Raw genomic sequence first — 22,922 nt, 5'->3', positions numbered from 1 at the left:
ACTACCCTAAGGAGGTCAGAGGAGGACAAGAGACAGACAAATAGGCAGAGAGTATGTGTGTTTGAGAAAGACAGACAGACAGAGTTAGAGAGACAGACTTAGAGAAGGAGAAGCCAGTTCAACAGTGAAACATCTGAACATGGGAAGGAAGCTGGATTTGATCCAAGCAAAGTCTGGAAGGCTCTAAGAGGTACTGAGCATAAGCCAGCACCCCCAGATGCTTCTCTGCTAGCTAAGGGAACATAGAAGTAAACAGTTCCCAAGGATCAGAGCGCAGGTAGTATTTCAACTGACAATATGTCTTTGCTTAGCATACTGTTTTCTCTTGTCACGGCAATGTGGCAGTGAATTGCAAGGTTACAGTGGAGAGAGAGGACAAATACACCATGCTGTCTATGTGCAGCACATCAGCGGCACACTCATCCTCTGGTGCCACACAGTTTCCCCTTCTACAACATACTGTCTCACCAAACACATCCCGAGCTCAATAAGCGGCTGTGCAGGAAGAAGAGCCTGTTTGGAGACTTCTTTGGGAACAGATGGCTTTAAGGCAAAGGCCCAGGAAGGCTGCTCTGTCAGGGGTGGCTCTAGAGGAGGGGACAGCTTGCTGAAGAAGCCAGCCAGAACACTCTGGTGGGTGACAAGACTGCCAGCAGTACTCAGAGCTCTCCCCCGATGGTGAGGGGCCATCTAGTCCCAACCCTGCTCAGTTCTGTTGATGACCTTTCCCCTGCCTCCTCAGGAACACAAATCCAGTTAGACATATTTGCAAACCTATCTCCAGGCAACTGCCCACTATTTAATCCTACACATTTACCTACAGTTCTGAGCCAAATGCTCATGGGCATGAACATGTGAAACCTGGAATAGCTTTTCCGCTGCTCACAATTTGCCTACAAGTGCCATTTGAATTAGCATCTTTGTAATTTATGTGCACAAGCTGAACATTTTGGAAGACTGACTCTCAGTTTACAGGTATGATGCAGTTTACACAGATACATCTGCACATAACTCTGACTTCAGCAACATTATTTTGAGAGACTTTGCACCTAATGCTTATAAACATCACTGTACAGGACTAGTAGTATTGTGTCCAGAAGGAATCAAGCAATTTGGGTTCCAGTTATGGCACTTCTCTATCAGTGTTTCACTTTTTCTTTTCCAAATTACACTATTTCTTGTTATGTAGCATTCAAAATTTGTTTCCAAAGGAACATTTGTCAAAAAATTATTTTAGAAAACCTATTTTTGCATAGGGTTCAAAAAATAACCAGAAGTCAGTTTTTAGAAGGATGTTTTTCTTCTTTCCCCAAATTACCTGATTCTACTTTTTCTGCTTTGAAGTATGTAACAGCCCAAGTTTTGAACTGGAATGCTCTGATGAAGCCCATTTTATAATGAAGGAAAAGCTGAGTTTTCTTTTGCTGTGATGATATTCCCACTGCCATAAAAACACAAGTGCTTGAAATGCCGAACCTATACTTAAACAAAGTAGTTCACTAGATTGTATTTCAGTTCTTCATAACTGTGATGCAAAGGTGGCTTTCACTGCCAGCTTGAGGCTAGTTACTGTGATTCATATAAGCTTAAATTGTATAAGATTCCTCTGCAGAGGGACAAGTTCAGTTCACTATTCACCTCCTGTCCTAGTTTGACTTCATAGCCAAACATGAAAAAATTATGCTGTAAAATCAGGAATATGAACTGTAATAAGAAGCAGAGAAGATTTATATCCTCTTTAAACTAGCTGTCCATGTAGGCTTTTGTCGAACTAGCACGCACTATGCTGAGTTCTCTGCTAAATCCTCCACTAAAATGAGCTCTTCAAATGCATTTCTTTCTCAGTGTATTTCATTTCCCAAATGAGGGTTAGGGGATACAGCTGATGGACTGTCTCACTGGAAGCTTCTTTCCTTTAATTTCTGTTAATTTATGTTTTATAAAAAAGCAGGCCAATCTTGAGAGTTCTCTTATGTGTTCTTGGTCCAGCAGGCAACTGTTAAAAAGCTTTTCTTTTTTGGAGTCAGTGTCTGCACAGAAAAGTCTGTTTAGATGAGTTCTGTCCATGTTACATTTCTCATTCAGCAATTATTATCTCTTTTCCTGATTTAAACAACCCTTTTTCCTTCACTTCACTATATCATAAATCCAAATAGCTAAGCTCATGCCCCATCTGAAACTTCATTTCATAGGAAAAAATGCTGTGGTTACCTCTTTGGTAAAATTAGATTCTGCTAATAACTGAATTCATTTATCCATTTCTTTTATCCTTCCTCTCCCAAGACTGGGACATTTTTAAACTCTTCTTTTAGTTAAAATTTTGATGGAATTTATCAGATATTCTGGGCATTATCAAATCTCCACAACTGCGTAGACGCTGCTCAGCACTCTTGAAAATCGTGACAGAAAAATTACTGGTGCACAACTTCATCTTCCATGCACCCAAAACACTTCCTGCACACCTGCAGGGCTGGGCATTCATTTACCATCCATGCTAGAGTTAAGGGGATCAAACCCTTCTTCTCAAAGTACAACCGTTTCTCTCTTTGTCACATATAAATGAAACCCCAGAAAAAAGGCTACAAACACTTCTAGCATGAGCACTTGTACCATATTTGCATCAGTCAACCCATGTACCAAGAGGATAAAGCTTTAGGGCTCACAGGCTGTGAGAGAAAGAACACAATACCACAAGACTCTCAGTCTATCAAGATTAGGACTCACACTGGCTTCATAACAAGCTCCCCGTGTTACTTACCATTTGGCCTGCAAAACTATCTCCCAACTTGTGTCTGCTATCTTCCTTTTTTTTTTTTTTTTTTCACAGCATACACACTGCCATGCCTCTCTCCTCCCAGATCTCTTTCCTACAGCCAAATTCAGAGATTTCTTTTTCCAATTTTTCTGTTTTTCTCTCTCTTCTTTTCGTTCTTCCTTTTTCTTCTTAAGAAAATGCTTTTCTATCACAAAAGAGCCAAGTGCAGTTCCAGAGACTTGATGAACAGGCCCAACATATCGACACATGGTTTGTGAGTTGGCCATGTACCATCAGCCTCATTTACCAGTGTGAAAACTTGTAGAACAGCGAAGTGCATTGGCTCCCTAAGAACCCTGTTTCAGTCCCTGGGATAAAATCTGCTCCTCATGTTCTGTAGTCCAATCATTTATCAACAGACTCAGATTAGCATTTTCTATTTCCTTTCTTTCATATTCCAGTCAACAGTAGAGGTCCTCACTTGAGAAATACCAAATTATCCACACTTAATTGATTTCTTATGTTGATATCATTGGCAATGCTAAAGTAGAAAAAATAATTTGAGAACTGAAATGTTAACTGGAATCCAATAATTCTTATAAAGCTGAAAAAATTAGCAATTTGATCTACTCCCATACAGTTTAGCAATGACAAAACCAAACAGGACTGCTACAGAATGGCATTCAAACACAACACAGTAATTTTCCACTCTGTTTTTATGTGAATATCAATATAAAACCATCAGCTGATAGATAAATGAATAATTGGCATAATTACCAGAGCAGACAAAGTCCTTCTTCTGAACCTCCGCCACAAGAAAACCCCGTAGGTTTACAGGTGCCAAACAGAAGGTGAACTGCCCGATAGTGCGCCTCTGCCGCAGCCAGTCAGACAGCCAAGCCAGGTGGCAGTCGCAGTGCAGGAAGTTGGAGTGAAGCCGCCTACAAAAGACAGAACAACCCTAAAGTTATCAGTAGTTTTTTAAACAGAAGACGCAAACCAGAGCAATCAAGTACAAGTCTGTCTGGCTCTTCACTACAGCGCAAGTCGGATCATTGCTGGTTAGTGGTCACAACCGAGTTGGGTCTTGACTGTCTACATTGCCATATAATATACAACTGTCCATATATAAATTACTGCTATTATTTATAATATCTTGGAAGAATGGAGTTCAATAATTACCCATCTACAGGTAATCATGAGCTGGCCATTCTAGAGAGAAGAACATGCAGAATTTAAGACTCCTCCAAGTAATCACTTTGTCCGTGATGTCATATCAGAAATATCTGCATGAATGTGGTATCTCTGAGTGAATTCAAAGGATGGCTTACATAAACACAAGGGCTGGGCTGAAAAACAGGATGATAGGTGATTCTTCCCTCTTCTCTCTCCTCTGGGAGAGAGAGAGGGAGAGCGGGGGACAGAGGGTGACTCCCCACAGCAGAGGCTATTGGTACCTTGTATATTCCTGTGTTGCCTGTACAAATTCATCAATGCTCTTTTTACTGTGGCAATTTAACGCAAGTATGCAGGTTCTAGACAGGAATTTTCAACTCATGACGAAGAAGGGGATCACGACAGGGTCGTGCCACACAGCAATGCTGTGGCCATTCTTTGCAATGGAAGATCTAGCCATACAGCTCCCTTCCCAGCCTGCTTCATGCCTGGCACTAGACTTGCAGAAGCATTATCGCATTGCAGGGGGAAGTCTGCAAAATGATGATGTGTTCGTGGAGCGGATCTAGTAATTTTAATAGCTACCAAACTTCAGGTCAAAACAAAAGCCTGGGACATTAATTATTTTATTCCTTGTAATGAATCTTACATTTGCAGTGTTATACCAAAGCTGAAATGATAAAACAGATTGAAAATCCTGTCAGAAATGGTTAGACAAAGCATTATTCACTAATATTACAGGCATTACATTTAAAAAAACCCCACACAATTGGTGTGCACAGGATTTAGCCTTGTCCATCCACCAAAGAAATTAACTGTCTATCTGTGAGATCTTCATATTGCATAGCAGCAGTGCAGGTCAGCAGTGGCACTCTGGCTGACAGTCCCCAGATTTGTATGTCTGGGGTGGGCAATCACAGTAAAAGACTGTGAATCTGGAACTGAGAGTTTATCCTGTAGAGATGGAAGACACTAGTCTCCTGGGAGCACTGTAAAACAATTGTTTTAGTAGGATGGCTAGAAAACCTCGTGTTTAGGGATTATGAAGCTATTTAATTGAAGTAAGTTAGATTTCTAACAAAATGTTTTGTTATTATGAACCATTAACCTTCCTGGAACACTCACCGTTGACTGAAAGAACAAATACATACATTCACAAAGAAAAGAGAACAAATACCATCTATCCAGAAACCATCCTAAGTAAAATTTTGTTCTAACTTAGAGAGAAAGCATTTCATTGAAATCCTCAAAGTATTATCCCTTCCCACCACAGCAGTCAATAATGATACTCAGAATCATCTTCCTTCAGGAACTGAAACAGAGTTCATCCCATGCCATTCCCTGCATCCCCTGTATGGATGTAAACAGGCAAGAGTAATAAAACCACGATTTCACAAAAAGGGGCAGCTTTTCAGTTCTGGGAGTAGTTTTTTTTCCTCACTGAATTCGTATAGCTGGTTTTTGGGTTCTCCCATTTTAGTAGTGCAAACTGTCACCTCTTTGCCAGCTTGCCTGCCTCAGCACAGCCCTACCTTGTCATTTGCTCAAGTTTTTTGCGCAGATAATCTACAGTTTGCTTTTGAGAGGACACCATGTAGAGAGCCTATCGAGCTTAACAAAGCAGACTATTAGAATATATTTTTGATAATCACATTAATGAATACAGCCACAAAAAGACTTTTCGCAGTACTTCAAAAGCATAATACACCAATTCCCTGTGAACATGAAAAGCACTGAAGTGCTTTGGCACATTTTCAGTTTACCCTTTAATAAAAAAAATGAAAAGAAATTATGCAATTCCGTATCTCAGCAGCCACTCACACATGCCGAGACAACAGGACACTTACCATTAAGCAAATGGGTATGGTGGACATGCTTTAACATAAATAAAGCTGTCTCAAGCAATGGAAAGAGGATCAATAAAAACTCATTCCTGTCACTTCCAATCAAGGCTAAAAGATCCATGAAACTTAGCAACAGAAAAGACAGTTAAATAAAAAAGTTTAGCACAGAAGATCTGATTTTTTTTAAAGAATTCTTCAAGTGCTTCAAATTTTACTAGCACTTGTCTTCTTTTTCCCCCTGAGAGGTCATGTTCAAGTTGAATATGCTCTTTATTTTTCCTTCTCTGTTCTTCTTAAATGAACAGATTGTTTTGAGAGCCATGAAGAAAAAGCTATTTATCCACAGAACTATCACAGCAGACACAGCTGTGGCATAAGCAATCCCTAATGGATCTCACTAGTGTGTAAAAGAGACACATAGGGAAAACACTCTCCACACACTGGGCCTCAGCTGGGTGGGAAAAAGGGCTTGTCCCTGTTTAAATAACATTCAGACCAGGAATTCCCTACAAAAGCTTCTGAAAAAAAAAGCACATCTAAATGTGAAGCTATTTGAGAAGGTGTACAAACTGATGATAATGTTTTAAGAAAACAGGAGAGTCACCAAACTGCAATGAACGTCATTCATGATCCATTTGGACTGAATTTGCATCAACAAGCAAGAGATTAAATAGTAGATCTTATTCAGACATTATGCCTCTGACAGTTTTCTCCTTTCGTGCAAACTGTTCATTATATATTATATGTTATATATTAATGCAGGAGAAACAGGTTCTCAAGTGAAACTAGAGAGTTTCTAGTTTCTCAGGAAACTAGAGACAATATTAACATCTCCCCCCAAATAACATCTTTGTATAAATATTTTACATAGGTGAACAAAAACTGATCAGTTTTAAATGTGCTCTGGTGTATGTTAGTTGTTAGGGTATTATATCCATTTACACAAAACTTGTTTATATCAAAACAGTATTAGCCTAAATTGTAAACAGAAGATATTCAGAAAATATTGAGTAACATGTAGCTATGCAAACTTGCTTTATTAATAATTGTAATTAATGAAGTATAAATGGTGAAAAGTGGTAAAATGACTTGGGGATAGAGGAAGAATTTTTAATCTGAAGTATCAGCAGAAGAAATTATGAAATGTTATTTGATTCCTGTATTTATCTTATATTAATTACTATTTTAATGACTTTTCTGCCTCTGTTGGAACAAATGGAAGGAAATAAAGAAAACTAAACCATTTTACTGTATTTCCACCTGTCTATGTAGGATTTTTTTTAATCCCTATATTGAACTGCTAAGAAGAGTACTGCATGTTATTTGGCAGCCTTTGAAGACTGAAACATGCCACTTGATATTGATGAAACTACCTTTACAGAACATGAGGTGAATGAATACGAATGCAAGTTTGCAAAGGTGCCCTTTTAGCCATAGACCCTAAATTAAATTTCCAGCAAATCCTTTTAGAGTGGGTCAGCATTCATGCTCTATAAAATGTGGCTCTCAGAATTCAATATAAAAGCTTCCCTTTATAAATCCTATTTATGACTTCCTTCCCTTTTTTTTTTTTTCTTTTTATTTTTTCCCCCTTAATTACAGCAAAGGGGGATTAGTCAGTGTAAGTCTCCAGGGAGCTACATACAAAGCCATCTCCGAAATTAAACTAAAAGGAAAATGGCAGAAGGCACTGAGCTCTGGTAACAGACAAGACTGACTAATCTGAAGAAGCCAGGCCAAATTTCTGGACCACTGTGACTGAATGAGAAAAGGCAAAATTCCAGGAACCTCAACCTTCACCTTTATCTTCTTTATCCATTCTCTTCTAGAAGACAAACATCAAATTTCCATTTAATTACTTACATTAAGATCTATGAATGTCACCACGTAATGAAGAATGTAAATTTAAAGCAGAGGTTATCTTACATAGATAAGAGCCCTTTTTCGTCAGTTCTGTTAACTTATTTAATATTATTGTACACATGCATATGTAGCATCCTTGAAGAATTTTTTTTTTTCAGTGTCACAAAAAATTTTCAGGCTAGCTATTTCCCTTTATTTGCTTTTAGGAATAAATATATCTTGGTTGAGTTTCAGATTCTGGAGGGAAAAAACAGAGAGACTTCATTTAAACATGACTTTTCCCGAGGTTGTATATTCCGTAAAGGAATTTAAAGGAATAATTTATTTAAATAAAATGGTTTTGGTAGGCTATAGCTAAATTATACAAATGCACACAGCCTAATTTCACAGTCTTTGTATTTTGATCTACTAAAGCTGATCAGAGCTTTTCCAGTGGAATGGTGCCCAGCTACAGAAAAGTGGATTTGACGTAAGAGAAGCTTTTATAAAAAATATATCAGAATCAGTGACATTTTGTTTCACAAAGTATCTGGAAAAGAAGCTTTTTTCCAAGTTCTTTAAAATATTTTTTTCAGAAATTAGTATTCTGAATTTGAAAGGAAATAGGATTTAAACACAGGATATTAACAAAATTAAAAAACTTCATCCATCTGAGCAGTTTTCACAATTTTGATGATGTTTCAGCTTGGAACACTTTCCACATTATGTAGGAAAAAAAAATGCCAGTTTCATTTCCGAGTAAATTCAACATCTTGATAAAATTAATCTTAACCCTGGGTAAATCCAGTGAACTCGCTGTCAGGGTCCTGAGGGCACCAGCCGCTTTTACAACCCTGCCCAGGCTCACCAGGGGCTCCCCGGGCTCTCCCAGCCCTGCCTGGCCCAGGACTCCCGCCCAGCCCCTGCCCCAGCGAGGCCGCAGCAGCGCGGGTCTCCAGCCCTGCCTGGCCCACGCCGCCTGGCCACGGGCCCCGGCTGAGCTGGTCCCCACCCGTGGGCTGACGTCCGGGCCTGGCCTCAGCTGTCCCCAGCCCCACAGAGGTGCCCGAGGCTGCCCCTGCCGTGGGGGGTCCCTGTGGGCCAGGCCCCGCTGCAAGGCCCAGCCCTGCCCGCCGCGGCCCTCACTGGGTCAGGATGTTCAGGACCGTCTTCCTCGAGAGCAGGGCAAATTGTTCACATCAGGAAGAGACTGAAACAAGATTATCACAAGACGACAGATATCCAAAGAGTTGGCTAACACCGTTATTATTATTATTACTGTATTCAAAAATATTACTCACAGAGTCCTGATCTTTGGCATGTGATTGAAACTGGTAACAGGAATGCGGGTGATGTTGTTATTGTTGAGAGTACTGTTAGGAGAAAAAAAAAAAAGAGAAAAGAGAATAATAGATTGATCAATTATTTACATTTCTTCACCAACACACTATTTACAGAAACAAGCTGCTAAAACTCTTGATAATAAATCTCCCAGGCTGCGAGCAGTTAAGACATACTGACCGATACCTCAGACAATTTGTAATGCATCATGAAAGATATTGTTAGGGCAAAGCAACCAACAGCTGCATAAGAATGGATGGAGGTTATTATTCACCATGTCTGAGTACCAAGGAGTACAGGAGACGAGTTTTTATCAACTACTGGAACAGATCCAGATTTTTGGTTAGCTGACACTTCGCTTGAAAACCTGGTGCAACGTGAGTGGAGGAACATCAAACCCGCATGCTGCAATATGAAAGCTTTGCACTTAAAGCGCTCACTCTCACACAAAAAGAGAACTGTTGACTCTCACAGGCTTGTTAACACAGCCAGCTTATACGGACAGACAGCTCAAATTGCCCTTCTGAAAACACACAGACGGATGGGTACCCTTTCTATGGTTTCCTTTTGAAAAAATATATGGGTAGTGGAACAGACCGTAATAAAACATGTCATGACCCAGGCATGTAAGGATTTCTGCTGCTCTATCAAAGCAGAGCTTAAAGAGAAAATGATCTCAGCTGCTGGTAGAGACCCCCTTAGCGCTTCTTATGAAAAATGAACTGACTCGATTATCAACAGCTGAGTGTGCTGCTCCCATTTATGCAGCTCCTAATTATATCAATGACTCTCTAGCAAATTAGAAGCTATAAAGTTTATCAAGATGGCACAGGAAATGGAAAGCACTCCAACAGGGCATAATTGCCATGCTCCAAGTGCACCAAATCTGCAAACACAGTAGCCCAGCTTGTCATGAGAATTGATGGGGCCGGTGCTGACTCCGTGTCCGAGTGGCCGGTCCTGCTGCTGGCTGCAGCTGCCTATGTGGAACGTGTGGTGTCCACAGCACCACGGCACAGAGCGACCTGCGCTTTGTACATGGGGCACAGGACTCCACAGCATCACTTGGGTAGAAGACAGTGCTTTTGTGTGTTTGTGTAATGTGTTGAAGAAAATACCTGCTGAAGCAGCCTAAAGGCACAGTACCCTTCCCTGAACTATTTAGTTGTTCCAATGTTATGCATCTACATAAGACACTTAATCAAAGCTCTTGAAGTTTTACAGAAGTTAACTAGTCCTCTCGGTCATCTGCCAATTTAAAAACATTTTTACAATTCTGCCTAGACATCCCTTGGCAAAATCATCTACAACATCAGCAGATTAAAGCTAAATTAGATTATACCCTATTAAGACTGTTTTTCTGATACACAGGAAGACACATACGCATATGGGCAAAGCCAGGAAGTTGCAGGGTAACGCAGCTATGTGCAGGCACACTCAGAAGAGGTGTGTGAGCAGGCTGATGCCGGCAGCGGTGTGTTTGTGTTGCTGCTGCACTGCATCCCAGCAGGACAGAACATGATCACTTTGTTAGTAGTATTGTAGCTGGTATTTCTCCATAGTGCTGCACCAGATGGATGCACTATTGATCTGGAGCCAGCCTGGGGGCTGACGTACCCATGACAGCAAACTGCACCAACAGAGCAAAATCACCCTTCCTTTCCAAATCTGTGAGCAGAGTGAGTTATGTCAGTAAAAGCAAAGTTCTGGAAATCTGGAATTTGCATGTGAGATCTCTTGCCAGAGATCCGTGTCAGTCAAGTCACACACATTCGTTCACACACCCAGCTGATAAGAGCTGTAGACCTTGGTGCATCCTGGCTTATAGTATAATATATAGTATTCATTCCAGATCCTCTGGAAAACTTGATGCTGCCAAAAATTGGACAAGAAACACATAGCTAAGTATTGGGATCAATGGGTATACAAAATTACGAGTTTTTCAATTTATCAATATGGAAAGACTCAAATGTAGTCTATTATATATTTACTGGAAAAGATGAAGAGGGAATTACTGTCAACTTCAGAAGTAAACCTGAAAGTAAGCTCTTACAGCCATCAGCCATGTCATTTCATCAGCTGTGCATCACAGTCTGCACATGCCACTGCCTTACTGTGGCTTCAGCGCTGGAAGTGAACACAGCGAGTATCAGCATACATCCGTAGGGCTGAAAAGCTCTACCTTTGAATTCCTGCTAATGTCATGATGACAACACAAATGTCCCACTGCAGCAGTTTGTATGGTGCAAAATGAACCTCTCTGTCATACAATTGCTACTGCCTGATTACCCTATTTAGCCAGTGATGCAAACCAAAGTCTTCTGTGGACAGTTAGTCAAAACAAGCATGTACAGAACCTCTTTTAAAGGTGCATACATATATACACCAACACACCCACCCCTCAATATCTATATTTTTTTGCTATTTGCATTTGTACATGCATGTTGGAAAGTTCAAACAGGGATCACAAATGTAATTTCTAATTGCACCGTTATTTTTTTTCTGTAAACATAAAAAATAGAATTCACCCTCTGCCCCAGTTGCCTGTTACATAAAAATGAGCTGTGCACTTGATTGGAAGATTTTAGGTATACACTGATAAATAAAAGCCACATGGAAGGTCAGCTCACAAAAAGTAAATCACATACATAGCTGATGTCTGAATGTATCACACGTGGCACTATAGGAGTCAATGGAAGCCACAGGAATTCAAGGGAGACTTCCTATTGATTTCAAAAGGACACAGATTGGGTTCAGGCAGAGCAGAACGTGACAGCGAGCTTCCTTCTGCACGGAGGGTAGAGAACACATCCCTGTCTCCCAGGGCAATTCTTCATCTGGATGCAGAAAGGTCAGCCTCCACTGTCCGATTTGATGATTCAAAAATATTTTTAAGTTTCTTAAAATATTTCTGTTTAACAGACAAAGTATTATTCCAATCACACAGTATTTCTACTCACAAAATATCAGATGAGAGTGACTCAGGTTTTGCCCCTAATAAGCAAAGGTTTCCCATAATTCATCAATAAATATATAACCTTCCTTCTAAGAATCCTAAATCAGTGCTGAATTAATATACTCCTTAAACACAGATTTCCTGGATAACTCTAGCAGATAGCTATTGCGCAGATGACTTACTAGCATACTATTTCATTGATATTTAAATGTTAACCATAATGAAGGAATAAAACATCTATGATAACAGCAATTATTTCAGAACAAAGAAGGCCAAACACTGCAAAGGGCACTAATTGACAGTGAACTGTCTGCATTACAGCCCGGTGGTAGCTGCAGGAATTTAACCCTGCTGCTCTGGCTGTGCAGAGCACGTGGCTCCCACACAGTAGGAACTCTCTGGCTTTTGAACAGGGACGTTTTCAGGTAGCGGCATGCTCTAGAGGCACTCTGCAAAGCTTTCTGTCATGCACATGAAGCCTTCCCAGCAATGATTTTTAGAAGTATGTGTCCTGACAGAGCTAAAAATGCCACTGTACTGTGTGCTTAACACGTGAAAGGAAAAAATAAATTCTGCTCCAGTCGTCTGCTAGCTGCTCCAAGGCCTCATTTTGATCCAACTGAGATTCCAATCCATAGAAACAGATGCACAACCACCAGGAAGCTGTGAGAAACAGAAAACTTCCAGAATCTTCTGACTCCTCCAATATCATATGGGGAAACATGTATTCTGCTGGGATCTTATTTCTCCCAGCCTTATTTCTCCCACCCCTTCCAGAACCCAATATACCTTTGTCCCTTGAAAAAGCACTGTCCTCTCATTTAAGAAGTCCTCTCCCTGTAAACTATTCACATCCAAAACGCTGAATCAGGAAACTGAGGTTATAGACAATATTATTTATGCCAGCAAACTTCCCACCTTGGGCCGTGATCCTTGTCAGATCTTGCAAGCTAAGCAGAAGGGGACTGCAGCAGTCCTAAGGATCCTCCAAGGACTACTTGGAAGACGCATAACGTGGGATCAGCAATCTTTGAGGTGGTACATCCCCCACCGGTATGAACTGTCATAGTCTCATTGACTTCAATTTACAACCCCTGAGGAACTGCTCTACTAACTCACTCCTCTTGCCCGTTACCCAAACTGGTTAGAGGCACGCATGGAACTGCTTTCTTCCTTCTGAAGAATAAAGCTGATTTATAACCCCTACAAATCAGATTTTTTTAAATGCTCACTCTGCAACCCTGTCACGATTTGAAAACAATTATCTCCTTCCTCAAACTTTTTGTGCAAATTTAACTACATGCAGTTGCATTTCTGTTCTCTTCTGACTTCCTCCAAATTCATCTAGTTCCCCAACAGAGAGTTGTTAATTCCAGACTCAATGTAATTACATGAAAATCATTAACCTGTAGAATTGACTGTCATGTGTGTGGGTTTTTAAAATATTTATGCATTATTTTTCACTCCTTTCTTCACCCTCTTGAATAGGAATACCGGTGTTTAGGACTAGATGAGAGTCAGAAAAAAATTATACTCCCAATGCTAGAAGAAATCACACAATTTTTTGAAAGATACTTTGGGAAGAAAAGGAAAGGATTTAAATTTTGAATGCTACTAATAATACAAGTATTTTATTTTAAAACCTCAGGAACTCTAAGCATCCTTTCATGTTCCTTGGACTAATTCAGAGAGCAGAAATCCCAGGCCATTAGATCAATAGTCAAACACTCTCAATTCTATAAATTACAGAGTACACAGAGATTTTGTTTCTCTTACTTGAAGTTCAATTAATGATATAATTAAGAGCAGATAATGAATACCAGAATGCCTGGTGACTTATTCAGCTGAAATAATAATACTTTCATTACAGTATATCTACCTGCTCTGTTCCAGTTAAATACTGGATAGGAACCAAAAGGATCTTCTGCCAATGGCATCAGAAAAAGTTATACAACATAACAAAATTATCTGAAATATTAACTGTTTAATTTCTTCAATTTGTACTTCAATAAGTACATTGTAAAATAGTAACTGTCTTAATATTTTCCAGTCACATTTCAAGCGGGAAAAGACGTAGGAGGGTTGGGTTTTTTGTTAAAGACATAACACTATTTGATGACAATACCACCTGCTATATTCCAGCTTAAAAAAAAAGCTATTTTATCATTGGCAAAAAGAAAAAACTACTATGAAAATGTCCATTTCTCTAAGTACAAGGCATTTTCATAATGTACATAGATTACTAGCTGTGCATCAGTATGATACCCACAGTGACGCTTCTTGTTTACAATCTGAATGGATTAAATGAAAGGGGAAGGGGAGAACATGTCATATGCTGAAGATGTCCTTTGTTTTTTTGACAGTAACAGAGGCTGATTTTCTTTCACATTCCATTTCTGCAGCTGATTAGCACAAACAGCTAATCAAATTGAGAAATTATATGGTAGATTAAATTTTTGATTAACACTTTTCCCCAAGCCTTAATAAGCATCTACCATAGTTACTAGAGGTCTGCTGCACTGGCCATTCAGGTTTTTGATACACGCCAGGCTGCTTTTGTGTCACATTTGGCTGATCATGGGACTGCAGCATTTGCAAAATTTTCAGTCAGAAAGAAATATTCAGGCCCATTTACTGATAGGTAAATGGAGAAAGAGATCTGAAAAGGCACCAGCTCATTTATTATATTTCTGGTTTTGGATGCCTTTTATGTTTGGGGACTAGAGATTCTATACAGGCTTCTAACGTACATGATCGGTAGCAGAAATCCTGCAAATAACAGTCCTCATTTGGCAGCACATACTTCTGTGTGTCTATGCGCTTCACTCTAAGTCCAACAATGATGTTAATTTCCTTTTCCTGCTCAAAATTCTCTCAACACACTGTGGAAAGAACAAGGTGCTGAGTTACCCCACTCTGTTAAACCTGTATTTTGAAAGAGAGACTTTGAAACGGAGCAGCAAAGCGAATGGTAAAGCTGGTGGGGAACAGCCGTACCAGGCACTGCAGCACTGGTAGCACTAACAAGTCTAACATTTCCTTCTGTCTCCTTCAATTACACCACTGCTTTATCACAGTATGCTCGTTGGCCGTGTATGTAATCCGTGTGTTGTGTGTCCATAACACCATGTAATTGGGCCTAATGCAAGATTATTATCTATGTGCATGCAATGGATAGCTACAAATGGTGCATCTGCAGACTTGTGACGTTCCCAGGAGTGAATTACTGTCATACTCCCCGATTAGTGCTTCTCCCACAACTGCCAGGGCTTCCAGGCTTTCTATCCCCAGTGCAACTCTACATCCAGTAAATGAGACCGGAAAATTTATTAAGACTTAACCAAGGCATCTCCATAATTAAGCCTCTCATGTAAATAGTTTTCTTGATAATGTTATTTCTGTTCAGAAGTGGGGGAACTGATCCAAAAAAAAGATTGAGCACCTCACCCCAAGTTGCCAGTGGAGCTCAGAAGGGAACACAACAGTCCGGCGCTGGCAGTGACAGAAAGGCAACTTCTCCAAGACCCCAGAGATTGTGGGAGGGAGTGGAGTGTTGTTAAATAAAAATATGTGAAAGAATCTTTTCAGTGTACGTGTAGACTGGAACTGCTGGATCCATGCAGGATTAGACATCTCCATCAGTATTTATGCACCAAGAAAAGAGAGGATCTTGGGGTCTGTCTGAAATACTAGAGGTGAAACATGAATTCATTAGCAGCAAAATTTAACACTAACAGTGACAGAACCTTAGACCCGTATGTTAGCAGCAGATTCCTATTACTCTTAAACCTCTCTCCAACTACATAAAAAGCCATTGCAAAGGGAAGATAAATTCTCTGTTCCCTGTATTCAACAAGGGTTAAGCAAAGTAGTAACAAGTTTAAATTCCAAAAAGGGGAATTTTGATTAGATATAGGGAAAATGTTTCTTACAATAAGAACAGGAAAAATACAGAAAACAGCCATTACAAGAGCCTGTAATAAAATACTAAACGAATCCCTGGCAGGAATGGCATGGGACTCGATGGTCCAGGTCTAGGGTGGGACAATAGATGACAGCTTCAGACCCCTTCCAGCCCTTATGTACTACCTAATGTAACTAACAGCAGGGGTAAGCATTTTACCAATTCCAAAAAGTGAATCTAAATCTATTTTTAGCAATAAAACCAAGACTTGAATTTTGTACACTGCCATAATTAATGTTTGTAATTAGCTTTGAGACTGTAGGGTAAAAGGAGCTATATTTTCAATAGCTGTAAAGAGCTATTTTTCACACAGGTCAGAAGGAATTTGCATTAAATTAAATATTTACTGCTTCTCATGGCCACTGATGAAAAAGCAAAATGGCTTTGGCACTCTATCCCTCAGCATTGAGCACAGTCCTCACCCTCGCCTTTCAAGACACCCAAGGTTCACTCGTTAAGCAAGGTCCAAAACTCAACTGGATCTCTTCAGAGTTTTGGTGAGTCCTGAGTGCCTCTTGTACTCAATCCTTTGATCTCCCCACAGACTGTTTAAGTTAAAGCCCACAACTACCATGTGGGCATATAATGAAAGCAACTGATGCTGCACTGATTAATCCATTACTCTCAACTGTTAGAAAACATAATGATCTCACAAGGGGCCTTATTCACTGACATACAGCAGTAGAGCTCTGATCTGACACCTCAAATTAGCAGCAAAAGCAATAACAGCTGGGGTTTTGTCTCAATATTTGTACCCAACTCTGAGCTGGCACTATACAAGCGCTATTTTTAAACACAATGTTAGCCCAGGCAAATAATCTAAATAGTCTCCAGGTGACATGTAAAATCCACTGAAATAAATAAAAATAACTAGTTGCCAATTTGTGGTTTCTGTTCTAGTATTAGCCTTTTGCCAATGTGTTCACAAATGTTCTCATTACAGCAACATGAGAGGCTCTAGCATTGTTAACTTGGGAAGTTGACTTCAGAAATATGACTAGTCTCAAGGATACAGAGGAAAGAAAATGTTCTTTTTAGAAATGTATTGAAAAATAAAATAAATAAGCTTAGCATGGAATTATGCACAAAACTGCCAGCAGTGTTTACTGCTACAATTGCCCGATTCTTCCCATTCTGTGGCTGATTTTAATTTGCATACAACTGCCAGATTTTAACTATTTAAGCTTATTATAAAGACCAGATGTCTATGGCAGATTTTTTTTTTCCCTTGAAGGAGTGAGATTACTTTCGAAAACATCAGGCTTTGGGGAAACTGGGTTATTGTAATAACAAATTCTTTTTTAAAAATGCCTGTTTTGTCACCCGGCAAGAACCAGGGTGATCACATTTGCCTATAGTGATAACTTTAGGGCATATTAACTTATGTCCTGTAGCTGCTGTATTAACTCTCCCTTGAGACTGGCTGTGCCTTGGCTGGAGTCTCTGGGACTAGTGAAGTCAGGAGCTGAGGTAAAGAGCAGAGAAGAGGGACAGACAGGACCCACAGCTAAGAAAATGGTTGGGCATACTATCTGGGTAAAGAGAGTGGGACTAGGAATCAGTGCAAACAGGTAAAAGAGGCCAGAAAAAAATTGTACAGGCCCGTACAATCAAAGATTGCATTGTCAGATGTATATAAGAGGGAGCAAAATTAAGGATTCTGGTGACTTATGTCTGGTAACTGATGCTGAAACCTTTCTAGTGTTATCTTTAGCCCTGCATTTATGTTGTATGTGCACATGCGCATCATTATGCCTGAATTATACCGACACATAAATAAATAAAATATGTTAAAACAAGATGAAGTAGAAAATAGAATAAAATAAAATAAAATAAAATAAAATAAAATAAAATAAAATAAAATAAAATAACTAAGACAAGAAAAGGTAAAATAAAATGCAATAAAGGTTATAGAGAGCATGAGGGTACACAGTTCATTAGGTTGTGGACTTTGTTAGATGTTTAGTCAAGAATGTCATTCACATGGTCTTACGTGAAACATCTTACCACTTCCCCTTAAGGAAATCTCCTCCTTCTATATCCAGAAAGACATATCTATATTCCCACACAATCAAATCAGCTCTATTAGCTATACAAAATACAGGTACCAGTTGCATCCCCCAATCCTTTCTAATGCCTATGCCCAGTGAGACTTGAAAAAGCTTTTTAGAGAAATTTCAATCACCTTTTCAATATTTTACATGGCATTCTAATTTTAGTCAGAAAATACAAATTCAATCCAGTCTGAATGGAAATTTTAGTTATAAAAGCATTGGTGCAAAGACAAAAGAACGCAGGCTGAAATTATTCTGCCACTGCTTTATTTTTAAGTATTCTCCAATGAGTTATTTTTCTAAACTCAAAAATGGTATAAGAAATACTGCCTTTACTTTTTTTTGAATCAAGAAATTTTCTCAAGTCTTCGCCCAAAGGCTACACATTTTTCAGTACACTGTATTGGGAATGGCCGCTGTGGCCCTAACTCCCAATTACATCCATAATTTTCTGTAAGTATTTGGGCTGAGAGAAAGAAGGTATTTCTGCAAACACTGAATACATGTTTTACATCCTCAGGGTGGTTTTGATGTTTCTCTATGGTACTCAATTTCCAGGGCTGATATTATTGCCTAGAACCACTGGGAAGAAGTCCAATTATCATAATACCCAGACCAATGTCCACTGAAGTCAGTGCAAATCCTGTGGCTGATTTCAGCAGGGAGTGAATCTAGTCCTTACAATCTATTCATTGAGGCACAGATTTTCACAGGAGCCACAGTGATGAAAAATATAATCATATTCAATTTCAACTCACCTAACTTGTTTTGTAGATTCATCTGAAAATCTTTTGTTCAATGAATTGATATAAATTAATAATAGAACTATACAACTTTAATATAAATCAGTTGTTAAATAGATACATTTTGGGGTTTTTTTGATATCTCTTACTAAATATGGCTCTTGGTGTTACCCAGCTGCATGCACGCCAGGTACTGTAGTTTATGGACTCTCTGCTACTCCTGTCAAAATCAATGGAAACTGGATGGGGTTCTCAATGCATACAGAGGTCTGAAAGCCTATCAGAGTGTATTTATGGAAAGGATGAAAAAGAATCAACACAACAGACTCAGATCACACAAACCTTAAGTTTGAGGCATCAGTACGTCAGCAAAATAAAAAGGTTTCTCAGGTTCCTGCCTGAACAGTTGTTTCTGTTTAGTCCTTTCTGAAGCTAAAGCAGTCTTATAAACATAAACCAATTCAGACTAACTCAGTCCAACTCTATAATTTGAAAGGAGCAACAACTTTTGCCATTTGTTCAGGCTGAAGGCATTTATTTAATGATGGCGCTTTCATGGTAAAAGGTTTCAGTATTCAGTCAGCTGAGTGCTGCGGTTTTCTTACAGGACTCCACCAAAAGAAATTCTAAAGAAACTGATTAAATTTGGATCAGAGAAGAACAGTATCATTCTTTAAAACCATGTTTTAATTTGTCCCATCCTGAGTACACCGCAACCTTAATGCTATAACCTTGCGGTAAAAGCCTCTATTTTGATAGACTTCCCTACCATAATGAACATATCTTTTTCATACTTGTCGGTAACACACCCAGGAACAGAAAAGCCATTCCAAGTCACAGATAGAAATGAGTTGTCTGTTTTCAGAGCTAGAGAAAGCGACAAAAAATGGACTTCTGCATCCGCTGTAAGTGACTACGTGACAATATTCCATCTCTTTGGGATGGTCGTTGTGCCAGCCTGTTGCCACTTCCTCAACTGCCGCAATGCGGCACTGCCTGCGGGACTGCGGACTCCTGCAAGTCCTATGCTGGCCACTAGACCACTGGAGGGACGAGCTGGCAGACCCCACGTACGCAGCAGGCAGCTCCTTGAGAAGTATAAATATAACAACAAACAGAAATGGCACTGGCAGCAGTTTAGCCTGAGTGGGTGTCAGTGCAAAGGGTTTTACAAAAGCCTTTTAGAAGGCAGGCAACAGGCATCCATGGAGTGTGGGCTGCCAGAACCCCTGGTTTCCACTTCCCTCCGACGGCAAACCTACCAGGTCCTGCAGGAAAAGTAATGCCCCTTATTCCTCTTGCCAGAACAGTCCCCCTGATTTCAGGAGCCCAGTGTTTCAGCTGCCCTTCGGCTCCCAAGGCCACTGGCACTCCCCCTGGGAGAGGGCAGCGGGAAGAGACCTTTCATAGCTCCAGCAACATGACAATGGGCATGGCGTGGCACGGAACCGCAAAGGAAGTTCTCAGCTTTTGATTGCACAGGAAGGAAAAGAAACCCTTTAAAGAGGGAACTTCACCTTTTCTGCCAAAAGCACCCCCCCCCAAAATGCAAGAGACGTAGACCGTATTTGTGGAACAATTTTATGTTCTAACAGTATGTGATGCCCCTACCTGCAATTCATACCTGCTGGAAATTAAGGCTAATATATAGGTTAATATAAATACACATGAATGAAATAGGGAATGTGTGATACACACATTCGGTGAATTTAGACTTGCATGTATGAACAGTTGTTAAGGAAAAGTTACATTTATAGAGGAAACATGTTTCGAAAGAACGAGACAACGCATAGTTCCTAGACAAGGGCAATTACATGTTTCTTGGTGAAGCTGGAAAGGGATCTGCTTTCCATCAGGATTTTCTTTTAATAATACATTAGACAGCGCTTGTGTGCATCACACAAGAAAAAGGTCAATATGTTTAAAACCACCTATCTTTCCAATTTTTAAATTTCTCCCAAACACCACCTTCCCACGAGAAGCAGCAATACCTGCTTATATTCATGCATGCGTATGCAATACAGCTAAGAAACCATAACAATTTGAATAGCAAATACTCACAGTGTTTCATTTGCGTTCAATCCACAGAGTGAAAAAGTGCAAAATAAAATATACACATTAAAAAATTCGAAGCACTCATGATCTGTTCAGGAATATTCTACAAGCGGAAGAAGTAGCTAAATAAAAGGAGTCAATTGTTCTCCATACATGGCTGTTTCTCTGTAATATCTGCATGCATACAAAATAAAATCTAACTGCCATTGTGGATGGTCTGTCCTAACTATTTCAGCCTAAGTATTAGCTGAAGTGCCTCACCTGATTTCTAACACCCTAACCGTGGACGGGAAGACGGGGTGTCTCGCAGATAAAACGGACCCAACCCTTTTAAGACATCACTGGAATTGCCCAAGGAGCCAGTAAGAAGCTTGGGTGCTTGCAGAGTGGACTACCCCCCTCCTCAGAGCCCGCCCAGCCCGCAACCTCCTCTTGCACCAACGGGGTCTTCTCAGCGGCCTTCAAGCGTCGTCGCAGAGATGCTGCATTGCGGCAATTTATCGATCATAGTAGCCAAGTCCAAAGCTGAACGCCATGAACAAGATCTGCTTTCCCACCCTCCCTTCTCCCAACAAAGCACTTTTGGTGACAGACACAATCTAAGATTCTAATGGAAAAAGATGCAAAAGCAAATCTAAATTACCAATCCGGTAAACAAAGACCTTGTTCAGTATCCTATTCAGCTCCTACATCCTTTTATCACAGCCATCAACCTGTTTTCCACAATGTTCTCTTCTGTTTTACCCTCAAATAAATCCCAATCTCAGCCACAGTCTGCTACCTGCAAACCACAGATATCTCACACCACCTAGCACTGTGAAGACAAGAGGGATGTGTGCAATTTCTAAAAATTAATGGCACTACTGTTTGTTGTTTCCTTCAATGGCTTTATGTAGCCACCTCATTTGATGCTCTTTCAACTGACCAAGCTATTTTCTGAGGTATCTCTAAAATACTCAAGAGCAACATGGTATATCACAACAAAGGTTTCTGGATGACCTTACAGCATTTTAAAATTTGTTTCTAAGGATGTGCAGGTGTCCTAAGCATGGCCATCCATCACTCGCACATACAAAACAATGCATTCAGATTATTCACCCCAGAGCAGAAATTCTGCTTCAAAAGTATTGAACCAGTTAACATGGAATTGGTTCATTTATGATAACTAAATTAACATAGAAACTGTCATTATTTGGCCTCAAATTACTTGAAAATTGTTTCATACTTCACCTTTAATGCAGCTCTTAAATTTTCTTTTTTCTTAAACACAGAACTGGATATGCTATGTAAAGATAGGCTAATTTTCACTAATGATATGCCTTTCTTTTTAAAGTTTTAAAAATTACTTTTCCTGATTTGACCATAACATACATGCTCTTTTTATCATATATACTAACTTACATCATACGCATAACCTTGTGAACAGCAGGAAAAAAAGACACTGATTTTTAGATCAGAGGAAGCTTCTACCTATGCATTTTTTTCAGGTGCAGATGTAATTACCTACTTCACTTGCAAACTAACTATCTACATATTACTGTTTTGATTTCTAATTTACTATAGATACAATATTATTGTCCCAGATAAAAATATTAGATAATGCTAGTAAGTAACGCATACAACCCTGATCCCAGGAGCTACAGTTTAAGGTTAAATTTCTGACACAATGCTTGAAGTGGTAGACCAATAATTCTGGTATGCAGAGCTCCCATCATGATTTTATCCTCTCTTTCGAGAGAAACAAGGCTTTTGAGTCCTCTCTTGTATAAAGATTGGCTACAGCGCAGAGCACTTGTCTGTGTTGTTCTACCAGCACAGCAAAGGGACAAAAGCAACCTCTGAAAAAGACAAACCATTTGCACCCCTAGAGGTCATAAACAATACCTTTACTTGCACACAGAAAAACAGAAGGTAACCGTTAGGTGTTTAGAAACATTTTTGTAAACTGTAAATTTGTTGCTATTGTGGTGACAGATCCCAGAGCAAGCAGGAGTTCCCGCATTCACCACCAGTTTTGGACCCCAAACAGTGTCACAGAAGGGCTGAGGACATGCTGGTATATTTGATTTCAATATCATGGAAGCCTGTGCCACACAGGCATGCAGCCTCCTACCCCAGCCAGAGAGGATTCATGCCGACAGGATTACATTCAGCTACCATAGTATCGTCATCCAGCTGCTTTGGGGAGTCAT

General features: G+C 39.8%; 1 protein-coding gene across 2 annotated transcripts in view; it reads right to left on the bottom strand.

Moving 5' to 3' along the window:
• SLIT3 (slit guidance ligand 3) overlaps window positions 1-22,922 on the bottom strand; it is a 528,649-nt gene that overhangs the window by 198,704 nt on the left and 307,023 nt on the right. For both annotated transcript variants that reach the window (XM_074883610.1, XM_074883609.1), the window contains exons 7-8: window positions 8,919-8,990; window positions 3,533-3,696 (exon numbers count right to left, since the gene is read on the bottom strand). In XM_074883610.1, the coding sequence (XP_074739711.1) occupies window positions 3,533-3,696; window positions 8,919-8,990 (236 nt within the window). The remainder of the gene's footprint in view (window positions 1-3,532; window positions 3,697-8,918; window positions 8,991-22,922) is intronic.

The sequence above is a fragment of the Strix uralensis genome, chromosome 14 (genome assembly GCF_047716275.1).
Source record: "Strix uralensis isolate ZFMK-TIS-50842 chromosome 14, bStrUra1, whole genome shotgun sequence".
NCBI lineage: Eukaryota > Metazoa > Chordata > Aves > Strigiformes > Strigidae > Strix > Strix uralensis.
Note: the sequence above shows the minus strand (reverse complement) of the source record. Positions and strands in the feature narration are given on the sequence as shown.